General features: G+C 38.4%; 1 protein-coding gene across 1 annotated transcript; it reads right to left on the reverse strand.

Moving 5' to 3' along the window:
• Positions 1-7,646: 7,646 nt before the first annotated feature.
• On the reverse strand, positions 7,647-20,021 carry GTF2H2 (general transcription factor IIH subunit 2). The gene is made up of 15 exons (XM_057373068.1): positions 19,694-20,021; positions 19,528-19,605; positions 18,567-18,603; positions 17,872-17,958; positions 17,026-17,076; positions 16,593-16,647; positions 15,735-15,840; positions 14,679-14,769; positions 14,426-14,513; positions 13,762-13,869; positions 12,518-12,581; positions 11,545-11,648; positions 9,600-9,702; positions 9,276-9,315; positions 7,647-8,834 (listed from the first exon to the last, which is right to left on the reverse strand). Exons 1-15 carry the CDS (start codon positions 19,747-19,749, stop codon positions 8,715-8,717), a joined length of 1,188 nt encoding a protein of 395 aa, XP_057229051.1. The 5' UTR covers positions 19,750-20,021; the 3' UTR covers positions 7,647-8,714.
• Positions 20,022-20,695: the final 674 nt, after the last annotated feature.

Raw genomic sequence — 20,695 nt, forward strand, 5'->3', positions numbered from 1 at the left:
GAAACCTTACTCTACAATKCTACTCTTAATAGAGGCTATAGCCATAAAACTAGGCAGTAATTTACTTAATGCCAGTGGTTTTCTTTTCATCAAAATACAGGCATGAACTTTACTGCCTTCACTTCCTTTCCCTACTGTGGTCATGTGTCAGTTAGTTTTCCCACAAGTAACATAAAAAGACTTAACCATAAATTAATTACCCAAGCTACTTTGAAGCCTTTTTTTTTTTAATTGTCTAAGTGAAGTAAATTAAAATTTATTGCAGTGAGGCAAAGCTTCTAAATCATCTTTTCAGATTGCTGAAGAGGCAGAACTGCCCTCTGCCTCAATCAGCCGTTTTGGTGTCTGGCATTGTTACAGAAAGTGGCCTTTATTAGTTTTTAGCACTAGCAAAATGTAGCATACGATAATTTTACTGCAATCCTGACTTCAATAAAGGGGTTTTTGATTTTTATTTCACAAGTAGGTCTTGTAACTGATCTAATTGYAAGCAAAACAACTGAATATTAATAGAAGGGTATACAAGAAAGAGGCCAACAATTCACACATGATTGCTCACCACACCAAGAACTCCCCACAACAGCTGACCACTGCCAGGGTACGTGACGTGGAAGGGTTCGTTCACCCATCCCCAGCAAAGATGTGAGGGAGTACTGGATAATCTTGGCATCCTAGACATTTCCTCTCCTGGCTTCTGAAAAAATTAACCCTGTCGTGGCTGGAACCAGGACAATGTTTATTTGCAGTCAAGGTGTATAATTAATAATACAAGAAGAGGGAAAAGAAAAACCTAAAACCCAACACTTTCAAACTTTTCTAGGCTTGAAAAATTGGTGAAAGGGGCAAWACTCATTGCCAAGGTAATATAAAACACCTGCACTAGGAGTGCTTCATGATACCACACATTTTAAGGGCTCCTGTGTCGAGGAGCTATCCCACCCTTGCTACGGTCACTGGATCAGCAATTGAGAAACACAGTGATGAAAAGCCACCTTTACAGCTGCCTTAGCTGCAATCTGATGTGTGAACATAGAGATAATGCCCTGTTCTTCTAAAGCAGACACATTATCAAATATTCTAGAGAAGTTTCTGCAACATAGTGATTTACTAGCAGAGCTTTTCGAGYGTCTGGAAACCTCCACAGTTGCTACTTTCACAGCAGCAAAAGTACACAGACATCAGTAAGGACTTAAAGATGCTCCAAAGCCATATRAAACATGAGCAAATAAAAAGGGAAGCTGAGGTATGATGCATTAAAAATAAATTTGTTCATGCTAGGTTGAAAAACAGTGGAACTTTGAACTCTTACCTCAGACTGAGGAGATTGATAAAATATACTCTAGTAGGCATATTAATGCCTAATAGAATAAGATACCAGTGTGTTTACAAGTGTTCAAACACCTCTCTTAGAGAACAAAGCAAATACAACATCCACTTGTGCAGCCACTTGAAGTCAGACATCAGATCAGCTCTGCACAGATGAAGATACTGAGTGTAACAATCTCTTCAGCCTGTGTACAACCACATCTTCTCTCCAGCCTTGTCTTATGGTTACCTTATTTACAGGATGTGACTCCTGTAATTAAGTCACTATATGTACTGAAGCGTATGTCAAAAATGAAGATGATATGACAGACTTGGCATTTGCTTACAGAAAAAGACCTTTTCCCTAGCCTATGTATTACATAGTAGTTTTAAGACTATACTAGAAAGTAATTGCATTCAAAAACCATTTTATAAATAAGTTTTAACAGCTAAGGAATGTAAGGAACAAAGTTAAGAAGCTCTATCTTAAGTCAGTCTATATTTCCACTGCATATTTTTCTTGTGATTTCTATTGCTTTGTAGATGGGGAAATAAAAAGGCATTTCAATAGAGGTCTCAGCAAAATCTAATATATAAGCAGGCTGAATACTCCTTGAGAAGCAGGACATATTTTGGGCTGTGTTTTGAAAAAAACAGGAACAAATAATACCCTTGAAAAATTACAATTTGCAATTGTAAAGTATACAGACAGAAGATTGATTTATCCTGAAGCAATGTCTTCTCTACTCAGACACATTATTTCACTTGAAATTCTCTCCTTTAAACTCACCTGTTTCTAACAGGCTATCATTGTGCAGTCACAGGATATGTGGGAATCATCTGAGGTGCTGCAGGTGTAGGCACTGCTAAASAGTTTGGCTGCCTACTTGCTTCATTGCTGGAAGGATGAGCTCCTTTAGGTTAAGAAGAGCAACTAAATGCAGAGAGAAAATTGCCTTTCCTGTTGAAGAATAAACAAGTATGTAYTTCCTAAATATTGTGCCCTTGAGTGACAGCAGCAGATCCAAGTAAAAGAATCCATTAAAATTTAGATTCTGGGCAATAGGTTATTATCTGCTTCCCTTCCTCAGGTTTGACCCTGCTGTTATTGTTCATTCTGTAACTCTAGCTTATAAAGGTCATCAACAGAAAAGGCAAACTACATCTCCAGAGAGGGTGTAAGCCGTCTCATGAGTACTCTAGAGATAGAAGGAATTTTCCATGTTGACAAACACAACGCACCCACAGGAAAGGGAGGAGGGGACAGGGAGGAAATAAAGGGTAATCCTCCCTTCTCAAAATGCAATCTTTTTCAACCTTCCCCTGTTCCCTATAAACCTGTCTTTTTTTGCAGGAGGACAGTGTTTGGCTTTGATTCTCTATTTCAGGACAGCTATTCATCTCATTTTGCTCTTCCCTCTCAGAGGGACATGAACACACGCCCTTCCATCACAGCTGCTTTGTGAGACTGGATTCAGTGTTACTCTCTTAGTAAGTCCAGACAAATAAATACACAAATGCACAGATAAATGCTTTCTCCTTTCTAAAAACATATCCTCCTTGCCACTCGTTGCTTTAGCTTTCCCCTCAGGCCAGGATCATTTAATTTCAATTTCCTTGTTACAGCTTTTGCAAAAGTAATTCTAATTTTTCAGCTGCATTACTCTCCTGACTGAAAGTCAACAGAAGATTTTAGGTAGGCACCAAGACTATCCTGAAACTCTGTTGCACCTGCATTGAAAAATGGATCTTTTTCTTGTCTTGTGTTCATATAGCTAACCAGCTTGGGTCAAGCTTGCRTAAAAAAATGTGGCTTTCATAAGAGTAGTGGCATCCACATGGATGCCAGCTTCATTCTACTGCAAGCCCCATTTTAAAAGGGTCTGGTCAAACTTCATGCTCAAGGTGAGATCACCTTTGCAGTCAAAGAAACTTGATTAATTTGGAAACCTTAGGCCTGCTACCACATTCTCTAGAGCAGGGACAGAACTGGATTGCCAACATCTCAGGCTTACAGGAAACAAAACAAAATCTGGGGCTGGAAGTGGCTTCAGCCACGCCTGGACTCCTCTCTTAGGAGGAATTCAAAGGGTAAGCAAGTCCTTCCTGCACCTCCTATCTCAATGGACAGGTCTCTGTAATAAACTTAATCCGAAGCTCCCATTCTGCCCATGACAGAAAGCATCATTCAAAAGCTGAAGCTTTTTAAACAAAGAAAACGAAAAGCTCAAAACCTCTGGCAAACTAAGTGGRTAAAATAAAATCAGACAGGCTGGGTGAAAAATAAAATGTCTGAGGATAGCTAGGCTAATATAAATCTTCTTCCAAGTAACAGGAATTAAAAACCAGTGAAAAAATCTGGCAGACCCAACTGCTAACCAGGCTGTAAAAACCATGGAAGGGGTTTACAATGTAACTGCAGAGGACTTGAAGTGACACTCTCTGAAATAATTTTATTCATGTCTACTGCAGAAGAATTCAGGGAGATTCCTATTGTCTAAATCAGACGGGGGAAGGCATATAGCAGAAGAGAGATCCAAAATCAAAGCAATTATGGCTCAGTGGGGAAAACATACTGCTTCTTGTTAAAGAGCAGTCTGCACCCCTGGAATAGAGGAAGAGACATCAGATCTCTCAGCACCTGTTACAGACAGATAAGCAGAAAAAATATGTCACTGTAAAAACCCACAGTTGACCCACATCTTAAACAGTACATTTGAAGTCCCCTCAACTCAAAAAAAAAAAAAATATAACAGGAAAAGGCATACAACCACAGCAAGAATAATAAAAAATATAGAACAGTTTTTGTCTGAGGACCAATTGAGTTGCCTATATTCTTCATCGTGGGGAAGAATTTATGGAGGATACAATGCATTGCAAAATGWTGAGCAGCATGAAAATAAAACAGTATACTCATTAAGGTACTGTAAACAGACTTGTGCCATTTTATAAATAAATGATCCCTCTCAGCTTTGCTTTCAATTCCCTGTGAAGAAAAATCCAGCTCTGGCAAGTAAATCGAGATTTGTTCCTCCGGCATAGAACAGCTATYTGTCAAAGGACACAGCCTTGCATCCTCCCCACTGTACCTGTAAGTATACTCTGCTGGGTTCTTCAACTTCTGAACATTATGTCATACTTTTAAATGCTACCCATATTTTTTCCCATGACAAATTCACAAGGGGGACAGAATTTCTTGTGTTGTTCTTGTGGGGTAAAGCTATCCTTCACAGTAAACAAAACAAACTCACAGCAAAAACACTGCCCATGGGATTGAACAAGGATGAGGAAAAAATCAACAGTTGGCTGTTTCTGTCAAAGACCACGATGAATCAGATGTATAGGACAAAAAGAACTTCAATCTATTGTACTCATTTCTCATGAAGGGTTTTAACTCTTCTGCAGTTGTTCATGGACTTCCTGGAGTTCCATCGCCATGTATTTTCCAAACTTGTGAAAATCGAAGACTACATGTGAAATCAATGCAAAGGAGAAAGATTCAGCTCACATATTTGTMATTTGTCTTTTTGGCATTTTTTTGAAAAAACAAGGAAGACTACAAAATTACATTTTTTAGATAACATTCATCATCACCTCTCTTGCCTTAATGACATGGTTTATACAGGTTTGACAAACTTCATTTTAGCTTACCAAGAAGAGATAAGGTAACTGTAGAGATCATRTAAGTCTATTATTAAATCTGACTAGCCAATTTGAAATTTCTGTGAATTCCAATTGACTACTGCCTTTACAATGACAGTAGCAAGTATTCAGAAGGTGTTACAACCAAAATGGAGGGAAAGAAAAGATATGAGAGCAAGATGACATAAGTGATTAACAAATTTTAAGAACTTCATCCTCTAGCTTAAAAACCTCAAATCACCTCAGTGAGCCAATATGCATCTCAATCTCAACTCTTCCATCTCAAAGCCATTACTGAATGTTGACAGCACATTATGGATTTCTGCTTAGATTAGGAAAAAAACAGGAGGCAAAACATACACTTCTGTTACATTGTTACTAGTATTGTGGCAAGACAAGGATTGAAAATATTTTGCTCTGCAATGCTTCAGAACATAGCAGACATGTCCAAAGTTCAGCTATTTGTATTCAAATTCTGCTCCCTATACCTCCAAAGAGCTTTGCTTTGTTTTCTCAAGTAAATGAGGGATCTTAAAGATTTATGATGTTTACCAAACAAATTCATTCTTTAGAAAGTGATTCTAAATCCAGAATCTCCAATTGGTTGGTTTTATTTTTTTTTACTGGCTGTAGAAGTCACATTCCCCTCTCATACAAATCCCAAGACAAAAAGTGCTATGATAGTTATAAAAGTCTTCTAGTCCTACTATATTTTGAAAAATTATTGTGGTGGGTTAACCCTTGCTAGAYGACAGGTGCMCACCAAAGCTGCTCTACCACGGCCCTCCTCAGCTACACAAGAGAGAGGAAACACAATGAAAAGCTTGTGGGTCAAAATTAAGACAGGGAAATAATTCTTCATCATTACTGTTGGGCAAAACACACTTGAATTGGGGGAATTAATTTGCCAGATTGGAGTAGGTTAATGAGAAAGAAACATGTATTTTAAAACATGTTCTTTCCACCCCTCYCTTCTTTATGTATTTAACTCACAACTTTCTCTACCTCCTTCCCCCATTATGGCAGAAAAATAGGGGCTGTGATCAATTCATCATGTTTCTACTGCTTCTTCCCCTTTAGGGGAGGACTCATCACACTTTTCCCAAGCTCCAGCATGGGGTTCCTCACATGGGAGACTGTCCTCCATGGACTTATCCAATGTGGGTCTTTCCCAAGGACTGCAGTCTTAAAGAGCTGCTCCAGTGCAGATCTCTTCCACAGGGTGCAGTCCTTAAGGAGCAGGGTGCTCCAGCATAAGTCCCTCACAAGTTCACAAGTTCTGCCAGCAAATTGCTCCAGGAAGGCCACAGAGCCTGCTACACTCTGGACKTTCCACAGGGTCACAGCCTCCTTCAGGCATCCACCTACTCCAGTGTGGGGTCCTCTGCTACTCATATTTTAATTAATATATTCTCAACATTTACAATCCTGGAAATTAGCTGKGAGTGTTATTACAGATGGCAATTTTCATTCCTGCAAAAAAAAGTAAATAGGAAGGGTGGACACTTGCCTTTCTGAAACCCTCTCCCCTCCACATGGCAGCACACTCTCTAGTCTCAATCTTGCCACAGTTGCATCCTCAACCCCACCAGACAATGTTTTAGTCATTTTGTCTCTTCCTTTAATGTTTTAAGTCCAAAACGTTTCATGCAACATCTTCAAGAAGGATAAGACTTTGTCACAGCCCTCCTAATAACCTCGATGATTGACAAGTTAAGTAAATAAGGAAATAAATGATAATTAAGAAAGCTGGAGCAAAGAGAAGCAAAAGAGACTTGAGAGCCAGTGAATCCCAGTCAAAGAGAATGAGGGGGGWAATTTCCTTCATGCTGCTTCAAATACACAGGATACAGATGAAAGTCTATACAACAGAGAAATATTTCCCTAGTAGTGTTTTTTCAGGAGTCAGTTTGAACTGTTTTTCCAATGAGAAGGGTAGGAAAGTACAAATCAAATTATTGCTGTGACCACAAGATGATAATGGAGTATATTAAAATTACATATACAGATATATAAAAATTATATATATATATATATATATATATATATATATATATATAAATAAATTTATAAGTTTTTACTTCCAGAAATAGAAGCTGCGTAGGACTATATTATTTTGGTATCTAGCAAAAGAAGGATTTGAAGTGTTCTGACAACTACCCTTTTCTCCATTAGAAAATACTGATTGCAAAGATGAAAATATTACCAGAAAACAGTTTCAAGAGGATGTCACTAGCATCAGAAAATGTAAAAGCCAGATGCTCAGAGAATTAGTTTGGCTTGGAATGCCCTGCTASACCTCAACAAATGTTCTATGTCCTTTCTCTGCTAGTTTTTAGGACAGCCTCATAGTAACAGGCACTGCAACCATGTGACAGCACAAAGGGTTTATAGGGATTGTTTGACACAGCACAAAATGAGATGCAGATGCTGAATAGTTTTCTGCCAAAACTAGAGAATGACTGCACTCTATCCAGCCTGCAGGCACAGTACTAACAATTGAATGAGAACTGCCTCTAAGTACTGAAAAGTAGCCTGCTTTGTTTGTATGTGGTGAGCATGAGAAAGAGAATTCATGTAAGAGGAGGGGTCTGGGTTTTTTGCTTGTTTCTGCTTTAATATTCAGTTGTTATATATTGCCATTTCCAATCTGACAACAAGGCTCACCATTTTAAAAATTAAGTCATATACACACAGAGTGAACCGAGTCACTAATGTATTTACAATCATCAGAAGGTGATGTTAGAAAACCCAATGTGATTTCCAGCTTCAGACACTGCACCTGTAACGTCCTCTTACTGAGGGGTAGGACATGACAATTCTCACTGGTTCAAGTTCCAAACAACTTTGAMCAGACACTGCAGAATGGCGGTGTTTCATTTGTCTCAATTTCTATTCTTCAAAGTTCAGGTAAGGACAGACACTTCTTCTCCACCCACCTCACTGTCTGTTGCTCTAGGGGTTTAGTCAAGGAGAGAAGATGATGTACAGTTCTGCCAATTCAATGTAGCCTCAGAACCAAAGATCAGTTCTTCAACACTGAGTCCATGAAACAATAGTTTGTATTAACTCAGGTCCCGCCCTTTTGCAAGTCTGTTTTGCCTTTCAGCAACGTCACCCTCCTACAAGAAAGTATTGTTAAAAAACTTAAACCACACAGTTCCAGGCACAGCAATAATAGAACTCAATTAGCTTTGAGTTAAAGCACCATGAAAACCTAAAATGTGTTTTCAGCACAGTTATAACAGCTGTACTTCCTTACTAAAGGCCAAGGTGAATACTTAAAATACCTGAAATTAATATACAAAATGTCCACCAATTTATTGCTCAAAACCATGGTCGTTAAATTCGTGCAAGATAGTATTTTGATCTGCAGAAATTCACCATCCACCAAAACCGAAAGTTTCTAACAATAGATGTATAAARTGTATTTCCAGGGCTTCATTCTGAACAAGTAACGAAACCAAGACAAATCACCATATTATCATAAAAACCAGTTTTATCACTTTCAAATTTACAAATATACACCTTATTATAATAACAGGTGGAAAAACCCATAGCTCTTTAGACAAGAACAAGGAAAATAGATACAGATAATGCAAGAATATATTAACAATAACAAAATCATTAATCATTAAAGTTTGCACCTATTCCATTKTTCAATCCTCTAATTATCTTCTTTTTCAGAGACGTGTCAGTTAAGACAATGGCTGAATAAACAAATTCATGCAAGAATGACAAAGATACATTTTAAAAAATATATGACATCATACAGATACAGGAGCAGGATGCTCATGAATACAGCCAGGACAGCAGTGCAGTGAGTCATGRATAAACAGATCACATTCCACACAAAATGTGTTCTGACACACTTTGCATATGTACACCTGTATGGGAAGGATAGAAAGATAAGTCAAATTAGCAAAAATTACCATCAACATAGCACTACAGTAGGGCAACAGTTATGTCATCAAGACTATAGACTAGCAAAGGCTATACTGTTGGCATCACAGAAACTCAATTGAATTAAAGCTTCTGACAGAAGTATATCCAGGGCTGAGCTCAGGTCACTCTAGATGCTTCCAAATGGCTGAGAGTGGAAGGTTTTTTTTTGAAGCTCACTAGGAAACCCCTCCCCACACTTTTAGAATTTGCAGTCTATAAACTGTGACTGTTTTAACACAGAGCTCTGGTTAACCATGACATAAATTTCCACTAATATTCTTCTGATTTTTAGAAAACAACACTAAAGGATCTCTGAGGTATATGAGAAATCTCCATTTCTCATATACCTCAATGCAAATTACAGTGCCATTCAACATACTTACATTTTGATCTTTTATTTCTCCCTGGCAGCCTTGACAATACCTAAAGGCAAAATTATGTATTTTAACTGAAAAAAGCAGACAGTAAATCAGTGTTTAAAAAAGATCTCATTCATAGTAACAGTTTGTGGCAATTATTTCAGCTATTCAACTGAACTCACAGATCACAGAAACTACAATTATTTCTTAATGCCAGAGGTGCCAAACACCACCCAAACATTCAGGGTCTCCAGCAGCAAAGAAGCTGTTGCCAGCTATTCTTACTTATGTGACAAAAAAGTTACAGGTCCACAAGTACACTGATTATCACAAACATTATTTGCATACCGTTCCCCTTTGTATTCTTCCAGTGGAACTTCCTGAAAGGCATCTAAAGGAAACAAGTGATGATAAGACCGAGCCAAGTGAGGTGCAGACACTAATGTAAGACCTGCAAATAAAGAGACATCAAAATTGTTACAAGGGAGGATTTACTGAAAAGCTTTTCTGTATCAAATAAGTAAAAAGGAATATCAGTACTTTTAATTACTCAGTGGTTGAGAGCTTCTAAGCGTTAAAAAAAATTATTTGTTCCATTAGCCAAACCTGTAATCTTTTCCAGTTTTAAATCCAAATATAAAGAACAAGCAAATTGCTCAAATTTCTGCTGAAAAGGTTGAACTTGGTCTTAAGAAATACATTTACAATCCACAGTGGTGAAATCAAGAAGCTCCTTTTGGCAATGACAGTTCTGCAGTATCACACCATCAGTAAAAATCATGTCCCATTACAAAGTTCTGCTACAGCCTGCTATACTACATATATTACACCATAGCCCCATTTCAGCTAACACAGGTCTGCTGGGCTTAAAACAGTTAATTTTTGTCACACTAACTAGCATGTGGCTGTGTTTTGGATCAGTGCTGGAAACAGGATTGATAGAGCAGGAATGTTTTCTTTACTGCTGAGCAGTGCTTACACAGAATCAAGGCCCTTTCTCTTTCTCACTCCACCAACGATTAGGCTCGGGGTGCCCAAGGCACRGGGAGGGACACAGTAAGGACTGCAGTCAACAGTGCTCCAACAGAACAAAAGGATATCCTACACCATATAGCATCATGCTCAGCCTATAAACCTGGGTGGACAAGGTGAAAAGGGGAGACTGCTCAGGGTGACGGCATTTGCTTTCTCAAGTGACTGTTACTTGTGATGGAACCCTGCCCTCCTGGAGATTCTGCTGATGGGAAGTGGTGAATGAATGAATGACTTTGCTTGGCTTGCATGCATCACTTTTGCTGCAATTATTAAACTCCCTTTAACACAACACTTACGTTTTCTCACTTCCATGATTCTCTCCCCCATTCCAACARTGGGGAATGTTTGGTTGGGTGTGTGGGGCTGAGTTTCCAGCTGGGGTTAGACCATGAGAACAGGTTAGCTGGGGCATTGGCTGGCACAAAGATCTCCATTGCTCACTCACACATAATGTAAATTTCCAAGCTGTTGTTCTGCTGATCACTGCAGCTGTGGAGAATCTACTGCTGATACACAGKATTTCTCCAGTTACACTATTCCCTTGCTGGAACGAAACTCATGCTGGTCGGAAAAACTTGAAATTAAACTAYGATAAAGTGACCCAAAACTATAATTATTTCATGCTCTTATCAAATAAACACATCCTAGTAACAGGTATCATATTTTAGTCATACGCCTGTAGAAGCTAGGAGAACAGCACTCCCTCACACTATTAATACTATAAACCACATTAATCCTCCCTCCCACCCTCACTAAGGGCAATGGGGGGAGGCATAATTGGTTGCACAGTCCATCAGTATTTGCAGCCTGTCATGTGTCATTGTACAGCCTGCCCTTGGGTTCAACTTGGAAATCTTTCATCCACATATTCCTGGAGGTGAGACTGTACTTCCATTCTCTTACTCCAAGGCACTCTATTTCCAYAGCCTTGCACAGAGGAGTCTGAAACATGGCTGTATCTAGTTAAATAARGATTCTTGAAAAGTTACCATTCCCATGTGAATCACCCCTCTTCCCCACTTTGCCCACTTTAGGGCTTTTAGTTTATAACATTATACCAAGGAATATGACACAGCTTTACTGTTACAGGTACAGTCCTGAAAATCCTTTGTATGAAATTGACATCCTAAGTCACAGAAATGCAAAACTCTTAAAGCAGAGCTGGCTTTTAATTCCTAAGTACAGCTGAATTTTTCTGTGTCTTAACTCTCTTACCACAAACTCCTGATTCATCCGTTCACCTTTTCTTGCTACTTACCACAGATTTTGCATTCCACAGGAAGCTCAGAGTATTTGGCTCTGCATTGAGGACAAAAATATCCCCCCAGCGTGAGACCCGGGTCATTGTTATTTTCCAATTGCCTGCAGCAGAAAGAAACAATTTAGTATCTAATAGATACTACCATGCTACTATGTAACTACAAATAATGTTGTTTTGACAACAAGTAATTAAAATTGTTTCAGTAGATTACATGCAATGGTTTAAACTGCGTCAGAAAACAAGTGATATGGTGAGATACCATTAACACATTTAACACATTTTCCCACAGGAAGAGAAGAGAGACCAAATGTTCCCACATAAAGGACCCTATGCAACTTTAAAGATAAAGATAAAACTGCAATGCTGTTTCTTCTTAGACACAAAACTATTCTATAYGGACTTTAAGATGTACGCAGTACTTACTCTTTCAAATAGCACACACTGTTAGACACTGTTTCCTTTTGAAATTCAAACTACCCTATCACCCCTGAAAACTGCTTCTTTTCGTTGAAAACTGCACTGGTACAGTTATCAAATGAGGCCTCAATTTTAAACTGCCCTTTAAAGTCATATTAAGAAATAAATAAAAAGTAATTTATTCAGATAATACCCTTCTATCCTCAAAATTATCTTCTGTAATAGTACTTAAATCAAGAATTGCAAGTAACAGTGGCAGTAATTACTTTAATACCTTGTAGCACCCAAGCAATCATCGTATAACAGAACTAAGTACCATGTACTATCTTCAAAAAAACTTTAATGCAAATTTCAAAACACATATTTAACAGAAGTAACTATGACCACATACTGATTCTACAAATGAAAATAAATCTTTTTTTGGGAAGTGCCAAAACATGGCTTACTATTTTTTTCGTATTATTTTGTTGTACTATCACTAGCAGATTTTCTAATTATCACTAATTAGTATTGAATTCTTATCAGCTCATTGAATTCTAACAAGGCTACTTACGCCATGCTAAAGGAGGGCTTTGCATCTTGATCAGATAGAGAAGCAATAGTATGCTGAGGAAAACCTAAAGAGAAAAGCATCCCCTATTAACCATTTTAAACATGCAAGTAACGTTTCAGTTTCTGACTTCAGTGAAGAAGTTCAAAGACTATTCAAGACATTAAGGCCTATCTCTTTCCCATTTGTTTGTCATTACAGGAGAACTGATGCACTCTTGCTACATATCAAATTCTTCCCGAAGTTCTCTACCTACATTCACACATTCACACATCCCTGACTTTACTTCCCTCCAACTCAAAAAAATTTCTTTTCATAGGCTTTGTGTTAACTGAAGCTCACTGGAACCCCATTTTTGAAGAACAGATATAAAGAAAATTATGTGCAATGGTAGGAAAGCAGAATAAGTACCACACAAATTTTCACTTAAACAATGTTTTCTAATTGAGGGAAAAATATTTTTATATATATCCATTAAGCCTATATTCACCTTCCAAGTGCAGTATATGACAGAGGAGACTACRGCACTTTATGGAGACTAGTATCTTTCTTTCTACTATTTATTTTTTACAGATCAGGACAGGTAAGAAGTTGGTTTTGCCAACTGCTCTTCAGGCTTTACCTATGACAATTAAATCTCTTCAATATCTATAGAYAGACATAAAAATACATACATTCTTTTCTATGAACAGGGTGGATGAAAGTGAGAACTCAGTGCTCTACATTGTGGCATTGGAGTTCCTATTCCGGTTTAACTCCAAGTTTAAATTTATTGAGAAACACATCAGGAAAAGAAAAGGTACCTCATCTACTTGTTGAAAGAACACTGCAGTAGTGCTCCTAATGAATGTGCACTACATATGGCTCTTAAAATAATTTAGTAGTTAGAACAGTTGCCTTCTGCAGGGAAAAAAAGCAGAAGGAAAAACAAAATAGTTTTCATCCTTCATTTCTAAGCATTACATTTATAATGATTACTGTACAATCAATATAGATCCACTTCATTGTTTCCAATTTTTGTTCAGCAATTTGTCTTARTTAGTTTTATTTAAAATCTGACTACTTTCAGGAACAACATCAAGAAAACTGACACTTATTTAGCAAAATGAAAGTTAAAATTAAAAAAAAAATTGGACAATGTCTTTATGATGCTTCTTSCTATTTGTATCGTTTTAACACAGAAGATGCAAAGAAAGAAAAAGACACAGCAAATCTCATGCTAGGAGTTTGACAAAACCATATCTTACCCATTCGAATAAGGGAGCACTCAGAACTCGAACTGGCAGGTGGAGGACTAACATGGTGCATCAGCAGCTCCTTATAATGWGTTTCATCTAAAATAACGTGGTATGTTCCTGTCACAAASAAAGAAATGCCTTACTATGAGGTTMTGAGCAAAAAGAATACAAATGTGTACTCCAAATGACAGAAAACAACTTAGGGAGAAAAAACAATTTATCCAAACCTGTTCCTAAAGAGCAATCCTGTTAATGCTACTGAAAATGACAAGTTTTAAAATTAGTAATAAAAGAATGCTAAATTAGATATGAAGGCACAGAGCTTTTTCTCCAACATTACACAGTASTAATGAYACTGTAAGACTTACCACTGCAACAATTGATATTAACATGTTAYACTGATTAAGTTCCACCTCACATAGCTTTATACGTGGAACAAAAGGTTTGAAAAGATATATATTTCTTTTCTCTAGAGCTGAAGCTACCAGCTGATAATAATTTCACTTACTGCTGTGTATTTTGTAGATTTGGAAAACCCTTTTATCTTCTACCAGCACAATAGAAAATATTCATCCTTAAATATCAAAATGCAGTAATGAATATAGCAAATTACTTACTGAATTTTGATTTTAAACCTGTGTTAGTAATATAACACTGAATTTCAGATACATACCACCAGTTTCTCGGGCAAGTACTGTACAAACKCGAACTTCAGCACTTAAGCCAATGACAGATACCCTGATCTTCACTGCTTTTAAACACTTCAAACAGAAAAAAAAAGCATACTCAAATTAATGTACAGAACAAGATACAGTAAAAAGGTTTAAATTTTTAAGTTAAAATTAATTGGCAATGACACTGCAACTTCCTCTTTTTCCTCCAGTAGCTTGGACATTCAATGCAGTAATCAAACTTCAATTCTGTACCTTAATTAGATCATAGATGTTGGCTGGATCACATGTCGTCAGACTGCTGAGGACTACCAAAACCTCTCTGCTTGTATGTCCTGGCATGTGCCTAAGGAAAGCAAATAGTTAATTACTTCTGCATAGCAAGCTGTTTGTACAATAGCATCCCCAAGGACCTTAACACATTGAAGTCAGAAGATGACATGATACGAAGTCCTCTACAAATTGTTTTTAAGATCCTTGTCTGAGCACCAGATTTTCACCTTCTGAAATTCAAATCTTTCCCCTATCTAAAATACAGTATTTAATTATTTAATTGTTACCTGTTTGTTACCTTTATTCCTTTGTACCTTACCTACATTCATAGGTAAAATTCACCTTCAAACTAGTAACACTGTAGTAAGTCTTCCTGACTTCCTAAAATAAAAATCTCTAATCAGTTTCTAGAGTGTAAATCCATTACTTTTAACTACTTTTAGTTCTCAGTTGAAAACCTTCTTCCAGCTAGTAATTAGAACTGTTTTTCACAAAATTGATTATTAGCTTTGTGTTGTCAGTGTTTTTAGCTSTAATTCTTCATTCGTCTTCCACAAACTGGGATACATCTCAATACCTCACACAGCAGACAATTGTTTTGAATCTATCCTACCTGAAAATGAATGTTTCTGAAGTATACCCAAACTCTCACATGATTATTGTGACACAATGCTGTTTCTTTTCCTGTTCTTTCACCATTACTAACCCCTAAATCTGTCCTCTCTCGTACCTTAGCCCTCCAGTAAAATAGAACTGCAGTGTCTTTCACCACAATATCTACATACCATCATCAACTTGGTTTTAAAATGCTATTAATATTTTATAAGAAGCATATCTCTAAATGCAAGTGTGCTAGAAAATACACTTCTGTACTACTAACATATTTAACTCAACAGTTTGTACTGTAAAGGGACATAAAATTGCCTTTTAAAGACTCAAGTCAGCATGATGCAAAATGCTACTTAAAAAATTCTGTCCCTGCCTCTCAAAAAATTCATAGGCACAAAGAAAACAAACACCTTCCMTGTATATACTAACTTTAAAGTCTGCATGGCCAAATTCAGGGAATTATATAGAGAAGGCTCTCCACTGCAGGTCATATCCACTGCTTTCTTCAAAGCAGTCACATGCTTTTTTGAGTTTCCTGTAAGTGAAAAAAAAAATCAAATTTAATTGACACAACAAGTTAAGGAACTGAAATATTTAAACTGCATACTTRATGACATGTACTTGTACAACAACAGCTTTCAAACTGAGACTGGTCTGTATTTTGCCTTAGAAATTGATGTCTTGATCAAGATACTAAAAACAGAAAGATGGACATTTACTCCATAGGCACTCAGTTGTTAGAAACTTTGAAAAGCCAAAAAAAAAAAAATCACTGTTGGGTATCATTAAGAGCTCAACAAGAGTGAAACGTGTCTCACAAACAGAAGAAAAGTTCAGTTTCCCCTGTTACCCTCAAAGTACAGTTCAAAGATTGAATGATCCTCARTTTCCTCAATGAAGCCTGCTGAAGCCACAGATACGGTGTAACACGAGGCAGGAACCAAACAAACCTTGACTTCTTAAGACCTGRTCAGATCTCACAAAMCTGACYRATGTTGTAACATGCAAAATTAACAMACAGGGTAGAAAATTAACTGCAAGGGAAACAACATATTTGAGCTKCATTCTTGTCAAGACTTGATCACAAACAAGCACACAATGACAATTCTGGATCAAAACAGACCAAAGYAAAGACTATGATTTCAGATAACTTGCAATAATTTATCTTTTAAATTAAACATAATCATAATATAGCTTTATTTTCAGCAGTGTAYAAGGTCAAAGTTATAACATCAATGAAAACAATAAAAACATCTCCAATTTAAGAAAAAATTACTACCTCCCTACCTGAGAGTTCTGTCATTTTTTCAGCTCTTTTACTCTTGGTTACAATTAAGCCAATCTGAAAAAGGGGGAAAAAAGATGAAACTTTTCTTAGAAAGTTTTAAAATTAGTTTATTTAGAATTGTACTATACTTTTTTTTTACTTCTTTATGGACCAGTATTATTTAACCATGCAAATCTATACAGTTTTATTTTAATGTAACAACACCACATCAGTTAACAAATATTCCTGTATTTCCATTACCGTTGCCAAAAGATACAAAAAGAAATCTTCTAATTTTTTAAATGTCTGGCAGAAACAAGAAGTTCACTAGACTGATGAATAAGGGATGGGATGGTAGACATGAATTGAAAAACGTTTACTAGGTAGTGTTATAACCAAAACTACCTTTCAAAATARTTCTCTGTTACTTGTTTCTTCCATGTTTGTACATACCTGACTAATAGGATTCTGGTCAAAATACTCTTCCACAAAATACTCCAGTAACTATATAGAAAAGTTAAGACAGTTAAATACTAATTACAGTTTTATTCCACATGCATTATATAGGTGATACTTGCAAAACATCTAGTATCACTAAAAAACCAAAATAAAAACGTTGGGGAAAACAAAAAGGGGGAATGAGCCTTTCTTTTCCATTCTTCTTTCACCCTGTTTCTCCTTCTTCATCCCATGTAACCAATGCAATGTAGACTTCAGAAACTATTCCCCCCTTACTTTATTCACTTCTTGTGTTCAAGTTCTAGATTCCTGCTGGTTTACATGGAGGTTTACAATACACCAAAAAGCATTAATTTGCACAAAACCATCAAAATACGGAATTTCATGCTTTAGTATTAAGAGAACCATCTAGAACAAGATGTAAGCAGTTCAAGTCCTCCACAAAATGCAACAGCAATCCAGTTTAACTCCCATCTAGTACACTTTCAAATATGAATTCACAAAAAACCCCAACAGTAAGGAAAAAAAATATAAATCGATTCTAGATRTGTAATGAAAGCACATCATCCCCTTATTATGGGCAACACTTAATTTCCACACAGTTTCTAAATATGCCTTCCCATAGTATCTCCTTACAGGTGTTTTTACTGACAGAAATACATGTCAAGGCAAAATAATACAACACAGATTTTACTAATCAAAAACAGGAAAGTGACAGCCTAGGAACAGAAGCAAGGAGTAAAAGGTAGGGATAAGAGACAAGGTTATGCACACACAGGAGACTGCAACTCTTTCAAATGCAAAATGCAACTGGTTTAGTAGGAAAAAGTGCAGGAATACCTTTAGAGTGCAAGTGAGTCTGTTYGGTTTTAAGTCTTGGTCCTCCATGGTTCTTGATCCATCAATAACCACATAAAGGTGACGCATCTGCATTTCCACATGTGAAAATCACACACATAATACATATTGAAATGAATTCATTATTCCATTTTCTTTAAAAAGCCACTACTTCTTCCCCCTAACATGGAAAATTCAGTATATTGAGTGATGCAATTAACATCAACAGAAAAAGTAATACATTTTCCCACTTCTCTCTTAAAATGAAAAAAAGCCCCTCTCTTGAAAAATGCATACTGTTCTTTTCCTCTCATGACAAGCTACAAAACATGCATAGTTTGAACCATCATGTCTTCATCTCAAGAGCTCAGTGCTGCACACAGCAATGTGGTTATTTACAACTCATTTCATTATGCCCATTTTTCACATGAAGAAAAATTGACATTATCAGTGCATGTGATCTGACTGCTGTTACCAAAAACGCCCTGCGTGTCAAACTTCCAACCCTGAATAGCCATGCTTCACATCCACACTGCCAATGGACAAAGAATGTTCAAAAAAAAGATAAAAATACTAGAAACCACAAGGTTTGTTCTCAAGTACGTCAGGTCAACAGAAGTGTATTTCAGATGAGGAATATCACTTCTAGCTAAGTAGTTTAGGACTAAGGACAGAAGMGGGTTAAGACAATAACATACCATTCCAAGCCGAACTTGTCCATGGTGYTCATAGAGTCTAACAAAAACCAGAAGGATTTAGGTCAAATTCAAATGAGTGAATGGCTCCTAAAACAAAAGTCTGAAACTACYCAATAATAGACTTCTGGCAAATATGCAGCAGTAATAAACTGTGGACACTTACACTGCAAAACCTCACAACGCAGTCACAGATTTCACACCTCTCAGAAAACAAGTAAGAACTATTTCCTACTACCAGGTTTAATGAAGCTTTAAAATTTTATCCAAATGTGACAAACYAAGTTTTAACATGACTTGAAATACAGCAAAACTGAGGGCTTTTTTCAAGCAATTTTTCTCMAATTTCAAACAGAAATCTGATGTCATGATACCAAAAGCTTCTGTTGCGACAGGACAAGGGGCAATGTTTTTAACAAAAAAAACCTGGTTGTTACAGATTAGATACAAACATGTTTTTACCATGAGGGTGGTGGGGCACTGGAACAGATTGCCCAGGGAAGCTGTGGATGCCCCATCCCTGGGAGTGTCCAATGCCAAGCTGGATTGGGCTCTGACCAGCCTGGTCTAGTGGAAGGTGTCCATGCTCAKGGTGTTGGAGTGAGATGATTTTTAAGGTCCCTTCCAACCCAAACTATCCTGTGGTTCTCTGGTTTGTATATTACAAAAGATTGCTGCAAGCTGTGCAGATTGTAATGGCAATGCTCTGCACTGTTTCATCAGATCAAGACCTGTAGCTTGCATATGCATAGGATACCTAGCCCAGTGTTTAGACTAAAGRTAAGAATTAATTTTTCATCATTTTCTTCTGGCATACACAGTACCTCTGAAGAACAAGGACACAAAACATCCTGCAGGCATGCCTTATGCTTAACTTATCCCAGATGACCCAGTTTCAGGATGATCAACCCGTTAAAAGTGACAAAATCAGCGCTGTYAGCAGGCTTGTGGCCACACCAAGTACCTTTTCCTCTTCGCCTTGAAGAGAATGTCCTCGATGGTCGCTTTCAAAGAGCCGGATTCRTCTTCCTTAAGAATTTCCCTACGCAAAAAAAGGCTGTTACAGCGGGCAGAGTGGAGGTTTTCCCTCCTCTTTCGCCCGAGAGAAAGGTGAACGGGGAAGAACACACCATGTCCTTTCGTAGCCTCCTTCCCAGCGCTTGGTCCTCTCGGGCTCGTCATCCATGTCCGCGGGGTCTCAGTGCGGCTGGCGGGGCGCTGAGAGGGCTGTGAGGGGTGGGGGGCTCAGGGGAGACCAGAGGAGATGCGGGGGGCTGAGGGAAGATGAGGGGAGCTCAGGGGAGATCAGAGGGTTTAGGGGTGATGAGCGGGCTTGGGGGAAGAAGACAGAAGTGAAAGAGAGTCTGAGGGGGGCCGAGGGGCGCTGAGGGGGTGTGAGTGGGGGTGAGGCGGTCTGAAGGGCGCTGAGTAGAGCTGAAGTGCCTGAGGGCAGCCGAGGGGAGCTGAAGTGCCTGAGGGCAGCCGAGGGGAGCTGAAGTGCCTGAGGGCAGCCGAGGGGGGCAGAGAGGACACGGAGAGCGCCGAGGGGACACGAGAAGGGCTAAGGGCAGCCCAGGGTCTCTGAGGGGACCCGAAAACACTGAGAGGAGCCGCGGCCCGCACCCGCCCCCAGGCCCTGCCGYGCCGCCGACCCGCCCTCTTCCGCCTCGGTGCGCCGCCAAACCCGCCCGGCCGCCGCCCGCGCCGCCGAGAGACCGTTCCGGGACCGTTCCGTTTGCTTTCCGCCACAGCGCCAAAATATTCCAAGCACGGTCATGGAGAGGATGGGAGCGCCGGGGAAAGGCGTCACGGAGTCGGGCGGGAGTGGAGGCTGCCGTGGCATCGCTGGCAGGTGCCCCTCGCTCGTGTCGTCGGGCACTGCCCGGGTCTAGGGGACACTTCTGCAATTAGCTGTAGCAATTTCAGTAATTAATAAAACAACGCAGGAGCCTGGAATAAAGCACTGGATTTTAACACATGATTATGCTCTTAGGCTGGTTAATGAAGGCTTAATGTTATCTATCACCCCGGGAGCAAAACCGGGAAGTTTCGGGTATTTTCATACGACGTAATTACTTTTTGTGTCTACCTAAAATAATTCTGAGCATCCGTCTCATCACCGACAGTTTCCA

Source organism: Malurus melanocephalus, unplaced genomic scaffold (genome assembly GCF_030028575.1).
Source record: "Malurus melanocephalus ecotype Western Australia unplaced genomic scaffold, MMel_1.1 scaffold_184, whole genome shotgun sequence".
Classification (NCBI taxonomy): domain Eukaryota; kingdom Metazoa; phylum Chordata; class Aves; order Passeriformes; family Maluridae; genus Malurus; species Malurus melanocephalus.